Source organism: Drosophila suzukii, chromosome 3 (genome assembly GCF_043229965.1).
Source record: "Drosophila suzukii chromosome 3, CBGP_Dsuzu_IsoJpt1.0, whole genome shotgun sequence".
NCBI classification, from domain to species: Eukaryota; Metazoa; Arthropoda; class Insecta; order Diptera; family Drosophilidae; genus Drosophila; species Drosophila suzukii.
Window position 1 is genome coordinate 19,549,998 of NC_092082.1, and position 23,927 is coordinate 19,573,924.

General features: G+C 36.4%; 4 protein-coding genes across 5 annotated transcripts; all 4 read left to right on the forward strand.

Annotated features, from left to right (window-relative positions):
• Positions 1–1,530: 1,530 nt before the first annotated feature.
• Positions 1,531–2,218, forward strand: LOC108015619 (uncharacterized). The gene is made up of 2 exons (XM_036816237.3): positions 1,531–1,754; positions 1,910–2,218. Exons 1-2 carry the CDS (start codon positions 1,682–1,684, stop codon positions 2,173–2,175), a joined length of 339 nt encoding a protein of 112 aa, XP_036672132.3. The 5' UTR covers positions 1,531–1,681; the 3' UTR covers positions 2,176–2,218.
• A 1,580-nt stretch (positions 2,219–3,798) lies between these two features.
• Positions 3,799–8,592, forward strand: LOC139353099 (uncharacterized). The gene is made up of 2 exons (XM_070996346.1): positions 3,799–4,124; positions 8,315–8,592. The coding sequence occupies exons 1-2, from the start codon at positions 4,073–4,075 to the stop codon at positions 8,590–8,592; spliced, it is 330 nt and encodes a 109-aa protein (XP_070852447.1). The 5' UTR covers positions 3,799–4,072.
• LOC108010508 (uncharacterized) lies at positions 8,593–14,333 on the forward strand. Of its 2 annotated transcripts, none has more exons than XM_017075385.4 (4): positions 8,593–8,722; positions 13,594–13,844; positions 13,913–13,994; positions 14,068–14,333. In XM_017075385.4, exons 1-4 carry the CDS (start codon positions 8,695–8,697, stop codon positions 14,124–14,126), a joined length of 420 nt encoding a protein of 139 aa, XP_016930874.2. In that variant the 5' UTR covers positions 8,593–8,694; the 3' UTR covers positions 14,127–14,333. The 2 variants fall into 2 exon arrangements, 1 of the variants encoding a protein (XP_016930874.2); XR_010654110.2 differs by lacking the exon at positions 8,593–8,722 and adding an exon at positions 13,521–13,535.
• Positions 14,334–22,073: 7,740 nt separating this feature from the next.
• On the forward strand, positions 22,074–23,642 carry LOC108010507 (uncharacterized). Its single transcript, XM_017075384.4, has 3 exons — positions 22,074–22,703; positions 22,830–23,386; positions 23,440–23,642. Exons 1-3 carry the CDS (start codon positions 22,202–22,204, stop codon positions 23,491–23,493), a joined length of 1,113 nt encoding a protein of 370 aa, XP_016930873.4. The 5' UTR covers positions 22,074–22,201; the 3' UTR covers positions 23,494–23,642.
• The last annotated feature ends 285 nt before the right edge of the window (positions 23,643–23,927 follow it).

Below are 23,927 nucleotides of genomic sequence, written 5' to 3' on the forward strand. Positions count from 1 at the left end.
AAAAAGGCAATTTAATTCTCAAAGTAAACCTAATAATATCTATTAATAGCAAGAAAGATTTTATTTTTACAACTTTTTTCCCTATTTAGACCCATAAAAATTTTTGCTAAGCATGGTTATTTTATTTGGTTTTAATACATATAGAGACATATATTTTTTATTTATTTCCTTATTTAGTTTTTAAAACTCTTACATTATTTTTAAATAAAATAAATCATTTTACATAAGCTTACATTTACTTTACGTCACTGCTTTATAACTTGTTTGTACGTATTATTTTACATGCCATTCTACATCTAAACATCAAGCAGTTTACATTTCAAAATATGTTACCGTAAACTGTTAAGCCTAACAGAGACTTAACAGCATTTAATAACATTCAATGCTAAGTAAGCGTAGACTCAAACCATTTTTTTTTTTTAAATTTCTCAGAAATTAAAAGAATCAAGCGTTGCCAGACCGAAAAAATGCTGTCAAATTAAAAGAATCAAGCGTTGCCAGACCGAAAAAATGGTGTTTCATCTTAAGGGCCAACTTTTATTTTTTGATTTTCTCGGCTTCTTGGAGCCGAAAAACGCATAGTTGTTATGCAGAATGGGGGTCAAAGAGAAAGACGAGGTTGGTGTTACCAGCTCAGGAAAAATATGACTCATGTTCATGAAGAGGAACACATGGCGCCTTGATTCAAAAATAATGAATTTTTGAGCTTGATAAAAGTGTAGGAACAGAGAAGAACGAGAATGGATAATATACAAAATAGGAGAAAAATAGAGGGAGAAGGTCGCAACAATTTTAAAAAGATAAATTGAAAATTTGACTCCGCAAAACTGGACCCAATCATAGGCAATTTGAAATAGTTAATGACACCTAATTAATCGATATGCAATTAAGTTCTTCATCTAGTCCTAGCCATGGATGGAAAGATTCAGTTAAAAACTCTTTTAAAGAAAAAAATGATTGAGATTAAATTAGAAGACAACATCGTTTCAGAGCCACGGTGAGTTTTTGAATTTTATTAAAACTTACTTGAAAAGTTAATTAATTTTATAATTTATAAATATTTTATAATTTTTTGCATTGCAAAAGTATATAAACGATAAACATATTAAATATTATACAGAAAACGAAACAATTTGCAAAGTTTCATGTCAAATGGTTAGTGAATTTTCAAGTTCAATGCGATCGTTCCTAATAGAACTGTATAATGTTTTCGAACTTGTTCTGCGTGAATAGAATTTATATCGAAACGGCACAGACTGAGTTACTATTCCAGACCAAAATACATTTTGCATTTTTTATTGATATCTTCAACAACCGATGAACCCGTAAAAGCTGCTGCACACGCCTTTCTTTTGTTTTCAGAAATGAAATCCATTATCAGCTCCCGATTCACAATCTGGGATCGATGCTACTGCGCTCCGCTTTGTTTACAAATAGATTTGGTTCATTCAGGAAAAGTTGATAAGTAGTGAATACCAGGTAGAGTGGCGAGTAGGGAGGGCAGGAGGAGATCAAAACTCAGAGCTGCTCCGACAATTCGAACAGTTTGAGCTGAGGCTGCTTGGAGTGAGGACGGGTCGTCGTCATCGAAAGATAATTCAGAACCGCTGCATCTAGTATAGGAAGCCAGGCAACAACAGTATTTGTTTATATTTCCACATAGACCGCATATAAATAAATTATGAAATCAGAGGCGTTGCACAAGTTGCTGGCTTTCTATCCGCTGCTGATAGTCTGCGCGTGGAGCCACCCATGTAAGTTGAACTCAAATGCGGAAGCTATAGCCTCAAAGTTGGATAAATAATTAAGATTTACTCAATAGAACGGCTAAAATATGTTTTCTTCAAAATGGGGAAAACCCCCTTTAAAATATAAACATATGTATTTAATAACCATGTCCACTTTTCAGTAAATCCAACTCAACAACAACCAACCAATCAACAAATGCCGCCAGTTCAACAACCCGTTATCTTAATCAAACATAATATAAGTGCGGATGATGCGAAGAATTACCATATAACAATACCCAAGGATCCCAAAGCGGGGGAGCCTTGTCTTACGATCACTTGGAAGACCAATCCGGATGGCAGTGGACCCGGTGAACCGGAAATCTTTATGGGAAATGGTTACTTCGGAATAATTCCACAAGTAGCACAAAGACAGCAAGGGCAATAAACCAAACCCAAGTTTTTTTTTATTTATGGACATTTTGTGAGTGTTTCCAAGATAATACTACGGTTTTTGTTTGCAAAAATCAAGAATACGATGTTTTGGTTATCTTCAAAAACATGGAATAATGAAATGCAAAGCAACTCTTAAAGTAAGTCCTATAATAAAAAACAATGGAGTCAGTACCTGCCTTTTAAATCCTTCTATATAAAGTGTAAAGGGATACATTAAAAATTGTGCAAAGCCTCTTAAAACTTAAAACTGAATTTTTTATATAACCTAATAAAACAAAGCTTTCATAAATTATTAGAAGCTTAATGCTTATATATATAATAAATAAATATTTTATATATTTTAACGAATTGCATTTACATGTACATCTTATGTACATCTTATGTCCCAGTGATAGGAAAATGTTTCAGTCCCATTTATGCAGGAATATCTTTAGTTGTACTTTTATTTTACAAATTTTTATTGGTAATCTTAAATTTATATCATTTAAACCTCGTTAAACCCCTCAAATATTCAATAATCACCTATAACTCCCACCCTAACCTACTCTCTACCGATTTTTTTATTTGACAAAATAATTGTACACTGACCCATTGCGCATCGGGGGAGAAGTTGGATATTTTGCTCGTATTTTTAGTGCCGGGATTTGGCAACAACACCCAGTCTGGACTCTGGAATATCGGTTGGTTGTCATGGCAACTCTGCGGGAGGAGTTCGAAACAGAGTTTTTGGGTTCGGGAGCAGGGTGTTGCCCAGACAGTAGAGTCCCAAACTCCGGGCAACTCCCCAAAACCGAACTGAACTCCCCTCGAAAATCCCCATACTCCCACTGTCTGTGTCTGCAAGTGACAGAGATGGAGCGATGCAGTTAGAGTGAGGGGGAGCGAGACTCCAGTGGAGAGTCCCTCGGAGAGAGCCAGCCAGGATGACTCCAATTTTGCAGGGCTGCACTTTTCGGGATGACTGCAAAAAATTTCGCTTTTTTCCATGCCCCGACTTTCGCTGCAGTTTTCATTTCAGAGCGCAACTCGAGAAGCAACATCAAAGCCAACAACAACGGGCCAGCCCGAAAAAAATGTGGCGTGGGAGTGTGTTAGTAAGGCTAATTGACTTGCCACACCTCCTGGGCCCACGGGTGGTATGATGAATATTGGGGAATGTCAATTAATAATGTGCGCAGCCATTTCCAATAATGTAACTGTATGTCAATACCCTGAAATGAACAAACTTTGTTTTTTTACCATCAAACATATAATCAAAAACGTAATCTTTTTAAAAAAGTTCGCTTTTGATATTGAGGTACTTACATTTTTTCAAACTATTTATGAAGTTCCAGATTTGGCTTGACGTTACTATTATATCTCTCTTTATGAGCAATTATTGAATGTATTTAGGAAGTAAATCAAATATTTTAAAGATTTAATTTATAATTTGGTAATAAAATACTTTTATGGATACCGATGATTTTGGATATATTAAAATAAACAATTAAAGAAACTAGCTAAAAAACTAGCTTTTTGCATGTATTTGCTATTAGATAAGATAGAATAACTTGTACTGCCCTGAGATGAAAGTTTGAGCACTATCACTATTTATCAGGTATCGATATCCCTGACCAACTGTCAAAAGTCATTATAAAATTAAATTGATACGATGTTGTCTTTAAATACAAATCAAAATTCCTGAAATTCTTGAATATTTTCGCGTGTAGCCACGGTGTGCTAAACATCCCGGTGAATCCATCATTTCAATCCAAATTACATCGTGTTAGTGAAAATGCTGATTCTTTTGGCTGCCTGTTTTTACATTACCTTGGGATTCTTAATTCTGTATTTAATATGCCTATTTATTGTGATTTGTCTGTCCATTTTCTTTGGCTATAATCCGCTTGATGGCTAAGAAACTCTTCGTTGAAAAATTAAATATGCACGAATATGCATGGTGTAAGTAAAGATGTTTTTCAGATAAACCTAATTTAAAATATTTCAATATAATATTAAAGAAAGTACGGCTCAAATGATTATTGATTAATTAATATTATTATTATTACATTACTATAGAGAATACATCAGAATATTAAAAAGCAAGTCAAGTAAATCCCCAGAAACATCATTAATTTCCCGTTTTGCCAGAAACAACCCCGAAAAAATCTCAGACAGGCGGTAAGTTCCCTGATAAGCCCCCAAGAAAAGTTGACAAAAACTTTTAAGCATTACCTTTGTCTACATTTTGGTCAGTTCGATGGGAATTATGGAGATTCCGGGGGGTGTACGACGTACGGTGGCTCAGACAACCGTCAATGGATTGAGTGTTTGTTATAGGGTTGTTCCTTATATGAATATGTTTATTGCTATTTTATTTAACGCTCCAATGCATTTGGCTAGGTCTGTCTGGCTGGGAACCCTGCTGGATGTTGGCCAGGATAGTTGGTTTCCCCCCCATTTGCTGAATTTTTAATCAGCCTTTTTGGCCCGTGGCCTGTGCGCCCTGATTGAAAGGAATAAAATATTCGGGCTTCACTCTCGCTCCACATTTTTCGTCCTTCCTGTTTACTGTTCTGCTGTTCTAGAAATTTTAGAAAGTTCCGTTGCGGCTGCAGCCACCCCTGGAGCGCCACCATCACCTCTGACCCCGTGGGCCGCCCGCCACCCACTTCTCCCTTTCTGACCCCCTTTTGACCCCCGCGCCCCCTTTGAACCTTCTTTCTGCACTGCGTCACGTTCGCCGCATGCTGTCTGCCATTTTGGCTTTTCCTGCAGGAAGCTTGCATATTTCACGTTCGCCATGTTGTTTTTTCCTTGCTGTGTCAGTGTGTGTGTGCAGTGTGTGTGTGTCAGTGTGTGTGCATTGTGTGTGTGCAGTGTCTGTGTGAGCTGGTGCCCCAACTCTTCACTTTTATCGATTGAATTGTGTCTCCGGCTGTGAAATGCAGGTCATTGATCTGTTCGTGCCAGCTAAAAACGACGAAATGCTTTTTCGGTTTTTTCGCTCTCTCTCTCTCTGTGTCCTTTCTCCCTCTCTTTCTCTTTTTGAAGAAATTGGAGTCGGACAGGACAGCAGCTGTGGATTGCAATTCATCGTCTGGGGCTTTTTTCGAGTTTTGTGGGTAGTAGCATGTGACCGGGGCTCTGGGTTTTCAGTAAACAGCCCCATAAATCTGATTTCGCTTTGATAAACCAATTTTTTGTCAGCTAATTTCGATGAATTTTTTTCGAGAGGCTAAGTGCAGGCTTGTTTAGGCTGGCTAACTTAAACTTTTATCAAATTTCGAAAATACTTTATAATGGTCTAATTCTGGAGAACTTTATTTGTAACTTTATAACAGCCATTACTTGTTTAGCAACAATTTAAAAATTAAAATGTTTAAATTGAGGATAATATAATAATGCATCCACTTTTAATGGTTTTAAATATATAAAATTTACATTTTTTTGTTTAAATAAAAAAATTTTACCTTTGTTTATTAATTTTAAATTAAATTTCACAGGATTAATGTATAAATACATGCCTACAGCGGTAAATATATTTTTTTCTATATTTAATATCAATAACTAAGTATTGTATTAAAATTTGTTTAAATTTATATTATTACTCTCATATTTAAAAAAAAATTCTAAGCCTAAAATATTTATTTAAGAACTTTATATTCTGTCTGTCAGCACAAAAGTAGGCTACAAATAATTCCTTCGCAATAGATGATGGCCCTAGTGCATATAAAATATATTTAATCAAGCCAAGACAGCTTTCAGCTAAAAACTGCACAGAGCAGCTCGAAGGGCAAAATCCCTTCCCTTTTCCGACCAACGCCAACATAACGACTGTGAAAAATATTTCCTTTTCGAAGCTTTGGGGTAGTGGAGCAGCAGAAAACGGAGTTATATTCAAAGCTGGAGTTTGGGTTGGGAGTTGGAAGTCGCAGCCAGACTGCCAGCAGATATATATCCAACGATGGGGCAAACTGTACCGAAGTGTCGAGAACATAGAGACCAGACAGCAGTAGAAAGGGAAATCTACTGCGACTTATGGCACCAGGATATGAATTTTTGGGCATTGGAGTTTTCCGCCTCCGGTTGCTTGGGGGTTAAATAAAAAGTACTTGTCCGGTTGGCGGTTCAATGACCATCACGCCAACCGGCGACGATGCTATCTGAACAAAGTATATTGCCATCGACCACCGACCACCGACCGCTCCTTCCCACATTTACTAATGGGTCTTGGGCTTACGTTTACCTATCGCTGGAAAAACAAAAATAAATAAGCATAATGTGCAGAACGAGTTGCAAGGTCGACGAACGTTGAGCGTGGTTCCCAATCGCAGTTCCCTGTTCTTAGTTCCCAGTTCCCAGTTCCCGGATTCCGAGCCCAAGTCAGTCCAGTTGACTTAATGCCCAGCTCTGTGAGCCAAACACGTTTTTCGCTAGCGCATAATTTGTGGGTAAGTTTTCAATCAACAAGCTTCAAGCCAAACGCTTCGGTTTCTCTTCCCTCTATTTTTGTTCCACCTTGATCCAATCATTTTGGGAGGAATTGGATGGTCACTCTTGGCGTACTGGAGGTCAAAATTTATACGGTGCGGTAATCTGGCAATGACATATCCATCAGGGACATGTGTTCGAGGACGTCATCAACATGTGATAGGCTTACATTATTATTAAGGTAGTGGAATTTTTAGGTATCCACGGCATTTGTAAAAAATGGTCTATCATCTGTCCATACAAATGGTTACTTACAATTCTGATATATTTATACCAGTAACAGCAACTCATTAATCATATTCAAAAACGTGTATTATTATATTCTTACAGTTATCAATATATAATCTATTAAATGCAATTTAATGATCGATGCTATGGTATATAACCCGATTCCTAATATCCTAAATAATCTTACTAATAACTCTTGGGATAGTGAATAACTCAATATACTCTTAAAATTATCAAAATATTGTATGTTAAATGCAAATTGATGATGGGTTCTTTGGTATATTTTAGAATCGCTAATATCCCAATCAATCTTACTTATAACACCTGAGTTAGTGGTGAACTCTTTAATCTATGTGATACACAATAATTTAAAGTTAGTTAGTTATTTTGTTAAATATAATATGAAATTCAAAAAGTGATCGGTTCTATGGTATATTTTAAGATCCCTAATATACCACATAATCTTACTAATTACACCTGAGATAGAGCACCTCAGAAACATCGCGTCTTTAGGATTGAACACCACCAGTCCAAGGAACGATAAGCGCAGGCGTCGTCACTAGAGAAAAGCCGAGATTTGGATATGGGGCCGAGAGAGAGTTACCGTAGAGTTCTCTCTGGCTGGGAGTCTTCTCCTCTTCAACTGCCAAAGCCATGGGCCCTAGCACTCGGGCTAATGGCCTCTCGAGTCGCTAGCCGATGTTATAATCGCTGGAATCGTGGCTGCAGCTTTTGTTGCATTCCACAGCGCCGAGGTGGCTTCTCGCTCCGCTCCTCCGATTCTTAGAGCCTCTTGTTCTCCAGCTCCCCGGTTGTATGGTTCTCCGGTTCCCCTCCCACACTCTCACCCAGTTTCAGGTCGGCTCTGCTGGCATTGACACTGACACTGCGCCACGATGGCCATGGCCATGGCATTCTCGGTGCTTCTTGCAGCGGCTTCCTGCACCGCCACCTTGGAACCCCTCCTCCGACACTCCCTATGTGCCCCCCTGATCCAAACTGGTCTGGTATTCATCAACCTTGGCTGGGAGGAGGAATGGAGGGATGGTACCTGGCACAGGGTGCACAAGTACAGCGGAGATTGGGAAGTCGCATGGGCTAGAGAAACTCGTTCAAATATTACAAACCATATATCTATATTTATTTCCGTAATTAATAAATTTTTCATCATATTGTTACATAAAAGGAGAACCTTATACTAAGTGAAATATAAAATTGTCTAAAGTATTTTTAGTTTAGTTCAATATAAGGCAAAAATTAATATAAACATGATCTTAACTTTTACCATTACCAAGTTTAATAGTAAAAGTTAAGATCGTATTTATTTTGGTTTTTCATATGTATTCCAAATACGTTTTGTTTATCCATGTAATGCTCTTACTGTAGGCCAGAAATAAAAGCCATTTATGATTTGCTTTATGCATTGGCAGGTTTCTATTGTGTGACCAAGACGCACCCGTGGCCTTTCTGTTTGCAGACCCCGACCATCGGAGGACCCAGGTCTATGGTGTCTATGATGTCCATGATGTCCATGATGTCCATGATGATGACGCTGCACTGGCTGAGCTTGAACTGGATTTTTAATTGGCCTAGTCCATTGAGTGCTCCATTTGCCGGCGCCCCAACTGTGTACCCATCTGATATCTGCCGGCCAAGGTGCCAGTGGGGTGAAATGGAGGACAGATGCCCAACGATAATGGACAGCTGAGATTTGCACTCGGATAGCAGTAACTGTGGAAACAAGTTTGAATTGCAAATGAGTGAATTGCAGATGAACTGGGAATTTTCCAATTGCTATTTGAAGAACTAAATGGACTCAAAGCGGCAGAGGCAGTGTGGTAATCTTTATAAGGAATCTTTAGTAGTTTAATTTTTGTAGAATACTATTGATCAGATGTTCTTAGTTACATATGATGGTGGATAGGAAACTGTTGCGAAAGATCCGAAAATTAATCTTTGAAAGGGTTAATCATTTAGTTAACAGTGGCTGACTATAATAAGTTGTACTTAAACCAAGAGTGAAATATTAAAAAAATATATCCACATATTTAAAAACTTTCATGCCTTTCCACGGAAGTATTTTCAGCTTAATACTTAATTTAAGAGAAACGATTTTGCTTTAATAAAATTATAATATTTTATTTAACCACAGTTAGGTTTAAGCAATTAAAGTTGTTTCCTTATTTTATCATTTTTACATAGAAACCTTAAAAATATAAAAAAAATTTAATAATACATTAAAAAAAACATTTATTCTATAAATATCTATAATTTTTACCATAGGGAGTTATACAAGTAAATATGCTAAATGCTATCTTGACTCCACTCCTTCTATCTACATTGTCCTTAATTTGTCATCGGGTATCCCCACCTCTCCAGTTTTCCACATCAGCACTTTTCCATGTGACAGTTTAACTATCTGATGAGCGAACTTAAAAAAGTAAATTAAAATAAAAAGGGACACCACAATTAAAATGAAAATCAACGAAAAGCGAAAACTTTTTGCCATACATACTCTTTATACTTTCATATATAAGTGGAGATATATGCGACGAGCACACACGGACAAATTTTAATCCTCACAGACAGAACAATAACAGACTAACCTATTGTAAAGTGGGGGAAATATAAAGCTCAACGCAAATATATATGTTTACATGGAGACATATGTACATCCCTTTTGGCCATGTGCCTGTATGTTTATGCATTTGTATGCGCTTGCGACAAATTTTCCAAAATGGCGTCGACAATGACTAACCGTTCGACTTCAACTCCCCACTTCCAGCCCTTTACCCATTTTTCTACCCACCCAGAAAAGTGGGGGAGGTTCTTTTTGTCTGCTTGTGAAACTCCAGAACTCCAGGTCAATGATACCAAAAGTTAAACACCCAACCAGCCCACAAACTCCATGCTAACCCCCCCGCCTGCCACCCACCGTGTCTGCGTCGCACTTGAGCAATTTTCACAAAAAAAAAAAAATAATAAAAAAAATAAAATGCAGAAAAAAAGAATAACACAGGCAAGACTCGAATGAAAGAAGAGAAGGAAAACAAAAAACGACGGGCCGCACCCTGGGGCTAAAAGAGTGGGAAAATGGAGCGGGCGGGTGGAGTGCATATAACGTCAGTGTCAAGTTTACGCTAGGTTCACCACCTTCTGCCCCCAGCCACAAACGACCCACCGCCCCCCGATCGCCTTTTTTCCACACACAACTCCATTTCCAATGGCAGCACAAAAGCACTTTTATCTTTTGTACGTTTAATTTGTGCAGTGAAAAGCGAGCGGGAAAAGCGGCCAATTCGGGTTGAGAGGGTAGAGTATGCACGTAAAAAATATTTTTGATTTAAAATTAATGTCAAAACATAATGTTTTAAGTTTTAAATTTTTAAATAATTTGAGACCATGTACCATTTAAATACAAATACTTAACTCAAAATATCGCATACTTATTCAAACTTTAACATTTTCAAATAAATGTATTAGTTTGTTATATAAAAACAAAACAACTTTTTTTCAGATTAACAAACATCATATTAATATCAATATTTGTTTTTAAAAATTAAATTTTATTATTTTTATTATTTTTTTCCAAAGAAATGTTTGATGTTTAATAACTAATCCAAAAATTTGCACAATGATACATTTCCTTTAAGAACCATGCATTTTTTTACGTGCTTCGTCAAGAGGGAGTGGGCGATTGCGCCACCTAGCGGCCAAAACAGCGAGTCAAACACCTCCCCCTTTTTCGCACAGCAAAACAATCCACAACCATCTGCACTCATGCATCATTCATTGTGCCTTCCTCTCTCTATCGCTCTCTTTATCTGCATTTGCTTTTCCTGTCTGTGTGTGCATAAAATGTGTGTACGTGTGTGAGTGTATTGGAGCTGCAGCAGCAACAACAAGCACGACAACTTGAACAACGCGGTGAAGGTCATTGCTACCAAAATTGTGTCTCCCTTTTGTCCTACTCTACTCTCGACTCGATTCGCTTCGTCTCACACCCACACTCACGCAGATACTCACACAGAGGCACGCTCGTACACACACACACACACACACAAAGACAGGAAAAGCCCCGTATCTGTGTGAGCTATCCATCCATCCTAGTGGTATACTCCACATCCCGAAAACATACTACAACTTCAACGGGGAGTTGGGAGCTCGGTTCTGGAATGGGCGATGGAAATGGAGACAGCGATGGAAAGAGACGGCAATGGGAGAAGGAGAGAGATAGAGAGAGAGAGATGGAGAGAGCGACAGGGACCTGGAGAACTGCAATGCTCGTTGGGGAGTTTTTCTTTTTCGCTTGGCATTTCTGTTTTCTACGTGCACTTTTTTCGCCAGCCTTCCCTTTCGGCTACTTTTTATAAGGCATGGGTTAAGTGGGTAAAGAAGTTGCCAGATGGTAGAGGTTTCAAAGAAATCAAAAGTATTGTTTTTCATTGAAAACAGAAAATTAAATTAAAATTTTGAATTTATTCTTAAAGAATTTTTCAGAGTGTTGCGTATACTTAATATGTATCTAGAAATTTAAAAAATAAAAGTTTTCTAGAGCCATAAAAAAATACTTACTTACTTTATGCTCGGAAATTTCTTTATTTCCAATCCGATTTCTTTTTTGCAAGTTCTTTTTATAATATTAGATATTATGCACTAAATTTCGTCTCTACCATCTGACCATCTGTTTTTATTTGTTTATATACCAATCAAGTCTAGGGTTAAAAACTGTTTCCTTTGTCTTATAAACAAGCTTAATTTCTTAAAACAATATTTTCACAATTTTTTTATCAATAGAGTCTAGGGCTACAAAAGGTTCCTTTGTCTTATAAAACCAAGCATACTTTCGTAACACAATATTTGTACATTTTTTTTTTCGAATGGATCAGGCAAACTCCAGAATATATAAAAATTTTAGCTCCAATAGAACTTCGAACGCTTTTTTTATTGCTTTGGATATATGTACTTCCGTGTTCGGACTGTATACATAACATTTTCAGAGTAGAATTTCAATCATGTGGCAACCCTGCAACGACACTTGGCTGGCGATTACAAAATCGCAACAGTGCCTCAAACACGGCAACTCACAACTTGATCGCTACCCTCTCTCCTTTCCCTTTCCCACTCCCTCCCGTCTCGCTCTAGCCGCAAACTGTGTCTGTGTCACTCAACCCACTAAACTAGCGCACAATGCGAATCGCGAACTGCGAACTGCGACGATGACGACGACGCTAGGCAACGGACGGTGTTATTGAGTTCCCCCAGTTCTTCGTATACCCTTTCACAAGGTGTTACAATTTTTCTGTGCCGTACAAATTTTCAGTTTCAATATTTTAAATTAATTTTTGTACCGAAAAAGAGGTATTCACCTTCGATTCGAAATTGAGCCCTGCAAAAATCAACATTATATTTCGATCGACAGGGAAATGCCTTATGTCAACTCATATGTTTCAAAACATTCCGAGTCGATTCGAATTTAAAATAATTGGATCTTCACCAAATTCTTAATTATAGTAGTATTTTCCGAAAATAAATTATGATAAATTAATTGGATAACAGATATGGATTTAAATAACTCAAATCGATTTTTATCAGAATTTCTGATTTAAAATATTAAACGTGTAATCGGTGACATTTATGGACTCCTCTCCTGAAGGATGTTATACCAGGGTGATACATCCGATTCATAATTATAAGTTTGCAGTTTATGCATTAGAAACTTGGTAATGAAAAGGCAGTAATAAAAAATACATTTAAAAACTGTTTTAACCAAATTAAGCCACATTTTAAATAGGTAGACTGGTTTAACAAATATCTTAAAAATCATGCCAGGACAATAGCAATGCCAAATTTTTTTAATAAATAAATTCATTAAAATCCTATATACAGTTTAAAATGACTCAGTGATAAAGTAAGTTTGATTGGAAGAACCAATTAATACAGTACGTTTATTTAAGCAATATGCCAAAGATATATATATATATAAATGTTATTATTGGACATTGGATTTCAAAGCGGAACTAGAAAATAAATAAATTGTTGTAAGCTTGTGTAATTTTTAATACACGATTTTAAATATAATATCTTTTATACATAAATATTCGGGTGGTTCGTGTATTTGTAACTTTAAAATCTAAAAAAATTATATATCCCAGAGAAAAAAATAATATAATCAAATGCAACGAATCTATTATATATTTCATGTAATCTAAATGACACAGTCTTCATATCAAAAACATGTAATAGGAACATCTAAAACAAACAAATACCATCCTTCCTATGGTAGCTATAGGATATATTTGTTTGATCCGGCCTGTTGACACGTATATACTACGTACAATCAAAATAAGACTTCTTCAGAAGTATTCTCTTGATAGCTCTAAAACAGCGGCAGACACATACTCTGCAATCATTTAATGTCGTCAAAGGCATTATTTAGTGAGTTCAAGAAGTTGAAAAAGATCGTCCGCGATATCGCATTCGGTTCGCGAAAGTGACTCCCGGCGGGAAAAAATTAGCCACTTCGGAGACACTTCTCAAAGTTACTTCTGCGTGACTCGAAATTATTTTTTACCACATATTTGTTAGTCATCACCAGATATTTGACATATAGAACAACCTCTGAACAACATAGTTCACTATCTCTAATACGTACTACTCTTAACCCACTTACAAAAATATTAAAGTGGATTTATTCTATTGATTTCAGAAATGTGTGGAGCGGCTGGCGAAGATTCAGATGAGTGCTGCGTAGTGTTCTACGGAATATGGAGCATAGTTATTGGAGCTCTTTGCTTGATAAGCGGGGTGTATTTCACGGTTGTCACCTGGACCACTACGGCTGCTACTGATGGAAAATATGGTATAATGGTGGTTGTCTCTGTACTAGCCACTGTTTATGCGATTGCCTGCGTGTCGTACATTTTTGCTGGGATTTTCATGATGGTCGGACGGTTAAATGTATGTTGGACTTTTTAACGAATTAAATGTTATAAGGTTATATAATATTTAATTGTATCCCAATATAGCACTCAAGACGTATATTTATGTGTGGAAAAATTCTTAGCTATTTCTTTCCAATTTACACCTTTTTGTTCATATTTACTATAGGTAAGCGTTTAAAAAAAAATAATTTTAATAATGTTTTTTTAATTATTCTTAACATTTTGATATTGCGTTTTAGTTGTCCACTTTGTTATCCTCCCGAAAATATGCAGGTATGTGAATAAGACCTTCCGCTAAAAAACCGTACGACGACTCGTGTTTTGGATTACTTCACAATTCTGGCAACCCTATAAATCTATTGTTGAAGTGTGCAATTTCGGAAAAATTCTTAGAAATCGCAAAACAAGGACTAATCTGCACAGTCTGTTACCATGCGAATGTTTTTAAAAATTGTTTGTAATGCTGAGTTTTACCGACTTATTAAATGTTTAGCTTACTACAAAACAGGTTTGTTTTGCTATATAGGAGGTTCTGAAGAATGTGAAAATTTGTGAAAATCATAGTTTACTGAATTGTTCAATCATCTTTAAGTTGAAAGGTAAACTTTAAAACCAAATTTGTATACATTTTGGCTATGTGTAAGTCTTATAGCCAAATTCCAGCTTATTGTTACGTGAAGTTCTACGCAATTTGGTGCATAGTTATTGGTGGATTGCACATTCTTCATGCAACGTATGCAATATTTTACGAATTTGAGAAAAAAAGGCATTTTTTGAACAGCATTGTGTTTACTATTATTCATTTAATTTTCTCCATAACGTATGTTTCTGCTGGGATTGTCCTGCTGATTTCAATATTTAAGGTTAGATAACAAAATTTTAATTTAAAATATGAAGTAATATTTTACTTAAATTTTATATAGGGTTCAAAGATGCTTTTTAAGTTTGGAAAAGTTGTATCCTATTTTTTTCCAATACTGAACGTATATGCAGTATTTCCAACAGGTGAGTATCCACTAAAACAAGGTTTTCATTGGGCTTTCAACTGTGTACACATATATTTAGGGGCCGGTATATTCTTGACTAATTATTATTTTCATACTACTGTTTTCTCGATTTAGTGGTTCATTGTGTGTGCATACCGAAAATATGTGTATTTATTAAGGAAACTTGGAACTAATGTTGCTGGAACTTATACGTTATTACGGATTATAGATTACAGTATTTCCCGGACTATAAATGCTGAACCACCGTAAGGAGCTCCTCCGTCTTTTTTTAAGAAATATTTAGGCACATTTATTTTTAAAAGTCTTGCAAAAATTGGTTGCCAGTTATGTTATTGGTGTGTGAAAGAAATATAAATAAATAAAGTCTGTAATGAAATTTAAGCGTTAAGTAAATATTCTTCAAGATACATAGCTGAATAATGCTCAACATAACGGGTTTTTTCGACGGAAATCGTACCTTGAAACTAAACTTAAGTTTAGTTTAGTTTTAGTAACATCCAATTACCATAAATGCGGTTTGACTCGCTCATTTAGTCCTTAAATATTTAAAATCGAAACTGCAGAGACATTTTTCGAGTATGATTTTTGGAAAAAAATACATAGGTGAAATGGCGACATTTTTTGGTTTGGTGGTAAAAACATTCCTTATGTCTTTTATTAAATTTATTGCCCTTTGCCTTAAAAAATTTGTAAAAATTTGTTTAATGGCAACCCTAAAAAAAAGTTTCTTCAAATAATAAAAAGAAAATTTCGTAATATACATTTTTTCTGAAAAATTGTAATATTTAGTTTTACCTGATTATTCCAATTAAGTACTTGTAGCTATAGCGAATCGATTTTTTTATTTTGCTCAATAACAAAACAAATTTAGTTGCATATTGTAGGAGCCATTTTGTATTGCTTTTCAAGCGTGCTCAAATCTGCAGACCTTTCATAAACCACAAACCAAATAAAGAAGTATATTTTATTAATTACCAAAAGAGAAAATATTTATATTTTATTGGAAAGCTCAAAGATCGGTTTTCTCAGGGTATTGTAGAATCGGTCTTCAAAGCTGTTGTTCTTGCGCTCTCTTTCGCCCCCCAAGGCAGACGTTGCCCTGCTTATTCTCTCTCCGTCTTCTTATGCTGTGCATGTGGCTCCATTCACGTGCTGCACGCTTTTCGCGTGTGTTGGGGGATCCCCCATGCCAGGGCCCCTCTCTTTGCGATTCTCTCTTGGCTCTCAACGGAAGTTGGCGTGCGCCAGTGTGTGTGAGTGCTGGGTTCAATGTCTGGTGGTTGACCTACCCATACCACCAGGCTTTCCCAGGAGTCTCGCCCCTCGGCTCCTGCTGCACTCCGCTCCTCCTTTCTCCCGCCCTTTGGCTCATTTGAACTGCTTGTTCCACCAATGCCGGGGTATTAGAAAGTGCCGCACCCAGAAAAAAAGGAGAAAATAATAAAATAAAGGACCCACACTCAGACTCCCACCTCGTCTGTGTGACAAGTGAAAACTAGAAAATTCTGCTGCTCGCTCCTCACTAAAGTAAAAGTTGTCTTATCAATGCGCCGGGGCTTTTGTCAGTGGGTGGTGCTTCGGTGTCGACAGCTCATTTGGCGTCACCGAGCCGAGACAAGGGCCCCATAAAGATGTTAACCAGATATTGCATAGTTTAATAGATATTTCGAAACTCGTCTGGCATCAATCGCTTTGGACTTGACCGAGGGCATGGTTATTATCGTCGAAAGATGTTGAAAAGAAAACTTAATAAGGATACTTAAGTGTCACAGAGAAAACCAAACCGCCATCTGGTATTATAGATTCATAGGTAATATAGTAAGAGCCTTAAGACTCCCCGCGTTTAATAGGGAAATATAATATTAAATTATTTTTCCCAAATATATACAAAATGTATCTAAATCTAATCTTCCATATTATTTATCATATCCAAAACATTTAAAACTGTTCTTTAAATTTTGTTGCCAATAACTTGATTATAGAAAACAACTTACAACTTTGCATTTTGCCAAACCTCTAAAGATTACACAATTTATAAATGTTTAGGAACCGACTTCAAAAAATCATAGACAAATTGATTATCTGCATGTTCATTTCTTTTTTAGCTAGTGGAAAAACTACTTGATATTCTTCTGAAGCCACCAACTGGTTTTCCACTTCCAGCAGATTCAAGGCTAAGTCTGTTAGGTCATTGCCATTGCGAGTTTTTCCCCAGTGCTGGAAAAACTAGTTGCATTCACCTGGGCGCGCAATATTTGCTTAGACAGATTACCCAAGAACCGGCTGGGCGGGTTTTCTTCAGCCCGACTTCGTCACAGGGAAAGTTCTGGGGGGAGAGAGTGTGCGCTAATACCGGAGAAATGGAGAAAGTTGCAAGTGGCAAAAGACACTTCAGCCAGCCTATTGTGCAACTTCCCGCACTTCCACTCCATTTCCACAGTGGAAACTAGGTGAGGTGAGTCACAGTTGCCAGTTGCAGTATGCAAGTTACAACCCCTTTTTGCTTATTGCAATTGCTCTAAAATAACGTTGGGTGGTTCGGTTCCTTTTGCCCTCGAATGTCGAATTATCCTGTAGCGAAACCAGTCGGCAAGACTTGCGTTTTCCAAACTGTGGATAAAAAAGAACTGCGAACAGGTGTTGTTTTGTGGGCAACAAAGATATCTTGCTACTTTTGGAAAATATTCAAACTTCTTTCTCGAAAAGCTTTCTAAAGGATTTTCGGTTTTACAAAATGTTTCCTTTTCTCACGATGTTAATTTTTTGCACAGATCATTTGATACAGAATTAAATATTTTAAGTACTAAAGAATTTACTAAAACGTTTTTTGATAATTTTAAAAGTTTTAATTTAAATTAAATAAATTATTTATTTACGTTTTGTATAAGTGGCTGTATTTGACGTTCCATTTTAACCTACTTACCTCTTAGAATGCCAAAAGATTAGCAAGCATGTACAAATTGAAAACATTTTAATTTATACAAAATTTCACCCCCGTTCTTGCGCCTTATCAGCCAAGTGCTATCCCCTGTAGATGGTTACAACCCTTTTTTCGTGAAATTTTTCGCCGTTCCTGCAACATTAAGCTTGGTTTATTGACCTCCATGCTGCACTGCATTGCGTCACCGGCTCATCTGGTCGTCTGTTATCACGCAACTGGCATCAAAAGTGTCAGCCATGCCACTACACAGGAAACAATTTGGTTTAAATCGTTAACCATTGTACATTAATTACATCCAGTTAAGCTTTTTAGAAATTAAAACAAGGAAGAACGCTATAGTCGAGTACCTCGACTATCAGATACCCGTTACTCAGCTAAATGGAGATATGCAAGCAGCAAAGCGAGATTAAAATGCGCCACCTACCGGCGGTATACAGATTTAAGCGTTATGGGCGTTAGAGTGGGCGTGGCAAATTTTTTTTTGGATCAATCGATAGGTATCGACGAGACCAATACATTTCAGTTACAATTTTTTATCTAGCATGAAAATTGTGGGCGTCACAGGTTTTTGCGGTTTGTGGGCGTTAAAGTGGGCGTGGCAAACTTTTTTTTGAGTCAATCGATAGGTAATGACGAGACGAATACATTTCAGTTAAAATTTTTTATCTAGCATAAAAATTGTGGGCGTCACAGGTTTTCGCGGTTTGTGGGAGTTAAAGTGGGCGTGGCAAACTTTTTTTTAGGTCAATCGATAGGTATTGATGAGAACATTACATTTCAGTTAAAATTTTTATTCTAGCATCAAAACTGTAGGAGCCACAGTTTTGGGCGGTTTGTGGGCGTTAGAGTGGGCGTGGCACTCTACTGAAACAAACTTGCGCTGCGCAGGAATCTCAGGAATCTGCGTGCCTAATCCCAGTATTGTAACTCTCATAGTTTCCGAGATCTCAGCGTTCATACGGACAGACGGACAGACGGACATGGCTATATCGACTCGGCTAGTGATCCTGATCAAGAATATATATACTTTATGGGGTCGGAAACGCTTCCTTCTGCCTGTTACATACTTTCCGACGAATCTAGTATACCCTTTTACTCTACGAGTAACGGGTATAACTAGCATTTTTTAATTTGCTTTAAAATTAAAAAAAAAAAATGATGTCTACTGATAGTAAACTGATACATTTAAATAGTTGGGGAAATAAAAAATAATCAAGAGAGTGCGCTAAGCGAGTGCCTCGACTAACAGATACCCATTACTTTTTTAATCGAATTTAAAACAAATGTACCTCCAGATGGCTTTACAGATGACTAATATTGGCGATTTGTGGGCGTTAAAATGTGCGTGACGAATTTTTGTAAGGCAGGCCAATAGGTATTGACAAAATAAAAGCATATAAGTTATAATTGCAAGTATAACCTCAAAATTGTAATCACTAAATCATCAGAGTCTTTTCTAACAGAAATCATATTTATGTTTCTGTGTATCTCAACCCTTGTCTCCTCCCTCAAGCCATTGCAGTTTTTTGTTTACTGCTGCAACATAACAAATTAGCGAAAGTTTTGGGTGGAGAAGGAGGCCAACTGTCTGGGCCCAGACACTGCTTGGTTTGAGAGCACAAGAGTGGAAAGAAAGGGGTTGGGGTTGTCACAAGGGGTTGGTGCATTACGGCGGCATAATTACTGTAATCTATATCATATTGCAGAGCTTGCTTGATGTTCTGTTGGCCAAGTAAGTGGCCATTAAACGCAGTCAACTTTGGGGCCAAACCTCAGTTGGACTTGGCTTTAAATACGTGTAGGAGTGGGGACTCCGATGAGTATGTACATCAGTACTGAATATGGTTTCTTTTATCTGAATACTCAAAATAAAATATTCGCAGAACTTTTATGGAGGTACAATTTATAAAATAGTATAATATTTATATTTTAAGGATATATTTTAGAGCATTTGCACATATATGATGTATAAACACTATTTTTGACTCTCTTGAGAACTTGCTTTACCACTTCTCAAAACTGTAACTCTCAGTTTGCGTCGCGGTTAAAGTAATAAAATCACACTTGACAATAACCGTTTGAATTTCTAGTTCTTATATTTCAATAACCAGAAAGAAAATAACTCTAACTAAATAAATAATAAACGCATTCAACTCTCATAGTTTGAAAATTGAAATAAAATAATAGATTTACTCTACAAAAATGTAGACCTTCGATTAATGTCAAGAAATATATAAAAAGTTTAAGACCTTTCCTTTGCCGATTAATAACTTACATCTTTTTAATATTTTTTAATTTTGTAACCATTTCTTATCACAAAATAATGCGAAAGGGCAGTGAACTAAAAAAGTGATGCAATCTCTCCTCTATACAGTCTTTCCGTTCAAAAGTCTCGACTTTGGTCAGAGAAAGAGCCTTTTGCGTCAGTTTTCAGTTAACTCTCCGCGAAAAAGTGCAACCAAGAAAAAGCGGCAAAACTTAAACGACTTTTCAATAAATGTATTAGATATTTAAGATAGACAGGCATAACTAAGAAGGTTACATAAACAATATCATCGCATGTCTATATTATAATCTGGAATAACATTTTTGCAAAACCTTCTACCAGATACCAAAATACATTTTTGGAAAAGTAACATATGATGTAAAGAATTAAATCGCAGAATGCGTAATTAAACAGTTTTCCAAGATTTTGCTAATGAACTGCAGGGAAGAGAAATCAAAAGTATTCCCGCTTACCCTCTCTTAGAGTGGCCAATTGCATTCGGCTCTCGACACAATAAGTTTTGACATAGTTCTCAGTACTCATTTCGCTCTCGAGCCAAAAGCTTGCAATGGAAAATCAACGGACTATTACCGATTTGCCGATTGAAATCCTTGATCTGATATTCAAATACCTTATTTACTTGAAATATAAAGTGAACCTATCTCAGGCTCATGAAAAGCTCGGAAAAGCTTTTGCCTTTCACTGTCGCAATAAGTTCAGAAGTCTATCGCCTGATGCTCAGCTAACAGCCGAACTATGGGTAGTTCTTATACAGGAATGCGGACCCACAGTTGAGGAGTATGTCTACGGTAACTCGGGTTACTCCTGGAACGATCTGATTGCCGAGGCAGTTGTGACACACTGTCCCAATCTGAAATCGGTATCGATTGGTCTGTATAGGTCTGGCCAGGTCGGTGTTCCGGCATTTTTAAAAAAGGTTAAAAGCACTTTGAAATCGGTGAAAATAGACCAACAAGATCATTTTCCAGCTACCGTCTTGGCAGTGGTGGGTGAAATGACCCAATTACAGACATTGTCATTCAAGGGATATGTGGACGAAAACGGTGAGTCTTTTCAGCGTAAAGACTTAAATACTATATAAATATTTTCATTATCATGTTTTAAAGTTACTGGCATATTTCCAATTCTTGTTTTAAATTTGAATGTGTGTTTGGGGTATTTCTTTCCTTGTTTGAATTAACTTCTTAGAGGGTTTTTTTAGTGCATCACGTAGAAAAATGTATCGCCCTGGAAAAGTTGAGCATCGAGCACATTAAAAATTTGGAGAAGGCTCCTGTGAACTTACTGCGAATTTGTGCTCCACTAAGGAATCTGCGAGATTTAAGTAATGCGGGAGGACCCGTTGGAACTTGTCCAAAAAATAAGGATTACACAGAAATGAGAATCTCTTTGATTAATTTATAGAAAAAGGAAGGAATTATTGGTTTTCTAGCTCCGATACAGTCAGTGAACTCTAAAGAGAGACAGAAAAAGTTTCCTCGATTTCTCTCTCAAATGGCTCAAGAATTTCCATTCCGCTTTCGCTCGGTTTGTTTTGTAACAGTTCTCGCGCTTAAAAGCATAAACTTCTAATATCTGCTAAATAAAGTGAGCTACCATTCCTAGCGCTGTAGGAAAACTGACCCATTAAAGAATTTTAATTTATTTTTTTTTAAGTCCTGAAAAGCAAATAAATACATTATAACAATTAAAAACCAATTAAAAATGTACTTTGTTTAAAAAAAGTATTGATCTTAATGTAATACTTTTGAACTATTTTCACAAAAAATGAGATAACCAGATGGTGTTGTGACAACATTTTTTTAAGTTTTCGAATTGGATAAACTTGAAAAAATATAAATTGTTTTGAGTCGAACACAAAAAACTGATTCATCTAACATTTTAAATTCCTTCAAAAATTGGAATCAGAGGCTTAAGAGCATTTGGATGTTAGTAAGTCTTATATTATGACAACTTCTTGTGCTATGATGAAATTTACCATAAAAACCTAAAATAAGATAGAGTAGGGAATTGCAAGAAGAGTGCAGCTAACAGCTTTTTCGCATCACTCTCTTCGAGTTCGCAAATGCATTCCTCTCTTTGAAAGTTGGTTGCCACAGTTCTCAGTGTGCATATCGCTCCCGAGCGAAAAGCTTGCAATGGAAAACCCACGGACAATAGCTGATTTGCCGCTCGAAATCCTCGATCTGATATTCAAATACCTTATTTACTTGAAATATAAAGTGAACCTATCTCAGGCTCATGAAAAGCTCGGAAAAGCTTTTGCCTTTCATTGCCGCAATGCGTTCAGAAAACTTGCGCCCAGTACAAAACTTACCCCCGAATTGTGGGTATTCGTAATACAAGAATGTGGTTCAGAAGTTGAGGAACTATTCTACAATGGACTCTCTACAGGACTGTACTGGAACGATCTTATAGCGCAGGCTGTTGTAAAGCACTGTCCTAATCTTAGGTCGTTATCAACTTGTGTTCACAGGTCTGACGTTAAGAGCATTCAGTCTTTTCTAGTGAAGATGAAAAGCTCTTTAATATCGGTAACATTTGACCAAAGGGAAAGTTTTCCACAAGAAATCTTAAAAACGGTCAGCGAAATTACACAATTAAAAATATTATCATTTAAAGGAAATGTTGACGAGGATGGTGAGTTTAGTAAAGCAGAAAATATTCAATCCGTAATTTATTGCCAAGTGTATTTACCTTATTTAAATTTATTTGATTTGCATAAATCGATATGTTAGATTTAATATTCTTTAAATTGTTTTTTAGTTTATCATATACGGAATTTGGTCGCCCTGGAGAAGCTGGCTATTGAAAACCAATATTATCTAAGAAAAACTTCTGTCGACTTACTAAAGATTTGTGCTCCACTAAGGAAACTCCGAGACTTAACTGCGTCCAACATAAAAATAGTTTCGTCAGAAGAACCTTATTCAGAGATGTGGGTAGCTTTAAAATCTCTGTCATTGATTCGATGCGAATTGTCCATCGAACTGCCGGACTGCCCAGAGCTCACATACTTGGATATTGAAAGCCTTAAATGTCGTACTGAGGGCTATGTTTTAAGATATATTCTCAAAAATGGAGCAAATCTTAAAACATTATATGAGAGTTGCGATCCTCCAATAAATGCCGATGACTTTCTTCAACTGCTTCGAGGATGTCCCAAATTGCGATACTTTTATACTCCAATGGAGTACATAAAACTCTATTCAACCTATGTGTCTACCATAGTGGAAATTCTAGAGGACAATGGAGTTACGCGTGAGGACCCTTTAGAACTGGTTATAAGTAGGCGTATTAAATGGAAATGGTTCCGAAGATTAGTGAGTGTTAAAAAGTAAGTTAATTCAAAATATATCTTCATGTTTATTTTCAGCTTCTTCGAACCCCCAATGCAGAATTGATCGAATTGTATGAGGGTGGTACTTGAGGATTCTATTCAAGAGTTTTTCCTTAAAATAGTAATACCTACCTACTCATGTATACATAATTAAATGTTTTGTTATTATCCATTCTTTTATAAGGAATACGTATATTAGAAGGAAAGAAATAAAAGACTTTTTAATTTCACCTTTTCAATATGTTTTGTGTTTTTTATTCTAATTTGACTTGGATTATTCCATTTGTCAACTTGAAGCAGGAGCTGTCCAAGCTTAAATAAAAACAAAAACCCCCATTTAATAAAAAATTAAGTTTTTATTAAAACCTTTCTAAATATTACTAATTAGATTGGATTTTAAATGAAATGTAAGTATATACATTCATATTTTACATACGCACTTTATCTACTTATTCAGGTACTTTAAAGAAGACTTTCCAAATAACATAAATGTTTTTTGTGACTTGGATACCCTGTTACATAGT

Excerpts from the sequence above, each read along its gene's own strand:
- LOC108010507 (XM_017075384.4), top strand. The coding sequence starts at position 22,202 with ATGGAAAACCCACGGACAATAGCTGATTTGCCGCTCGAAATCCTCGAT. Across the intron at positions 22,704-22,829 it reads AGGAAATGTTGACGAGGATG|TTTATCATATACGGAATTTG; the intron begins GTGAGTTTAGTA and ends ATTGTTTTTTAG. Across the intron at positions 23,387-23,439 it reads GGAAATGGTTCCGAAGATTA|CTTCTTCGAACCCCCAATGC; the intron begins GTGAGTGTTAAA and ends GTTTATTTTCAG.
- LOC108015619 (XM_036816237.3), top strand. The coding sequence starts at position 1,682 with ATGAAATCAGAGGCGTTGCACAAGTTGCTGGCTTTCTATCCGCTGCTG. Across the intron at positions 1,755-1,909 it reads CTGCGCGTGGAGCCACCCAT|TAAATCCAACTCAACAACAA; the intron begins GTAAGTTGAACT and ends TCCACTTTTCAG.
- LOC108010508 (XM_017075385.4), top strand. The coding sequence starts at position 8,695 with ATGGACTCAAAGCGGCAGAGGCAGTGTG. Across the intron at positions 8,723-13,593 it reads AAAGCGGCAGAGGCAGTGTG|AAATGTGTGGAGCGGCTGGC; the intron begins GTAATCTTTATA and ends TATTGATTTCAG. Across the intron at positions 13,845-13,912 it reads TGATGGTCGGACGGTTAAAT|CACTCAAGACGTATATTTAT; the intron begins GTATGTTGGACT and ends ATCCCAATATAG.
- LOC139353099 (XM_070996346.1), top strand. The coding sequence starts at position 4,073 with ATGGCTAAGAAACTCTTCGTTGAAAAATTAAATATGCACGAATATGCA. Across the intron at positions 4,125-8,314 it reads TATGCACGAATATGCATGGT|GTTTCTATTGTGTGACCAAG; the intron begins GTAAGTAAAGAT and ends ATGCATTGGCAG.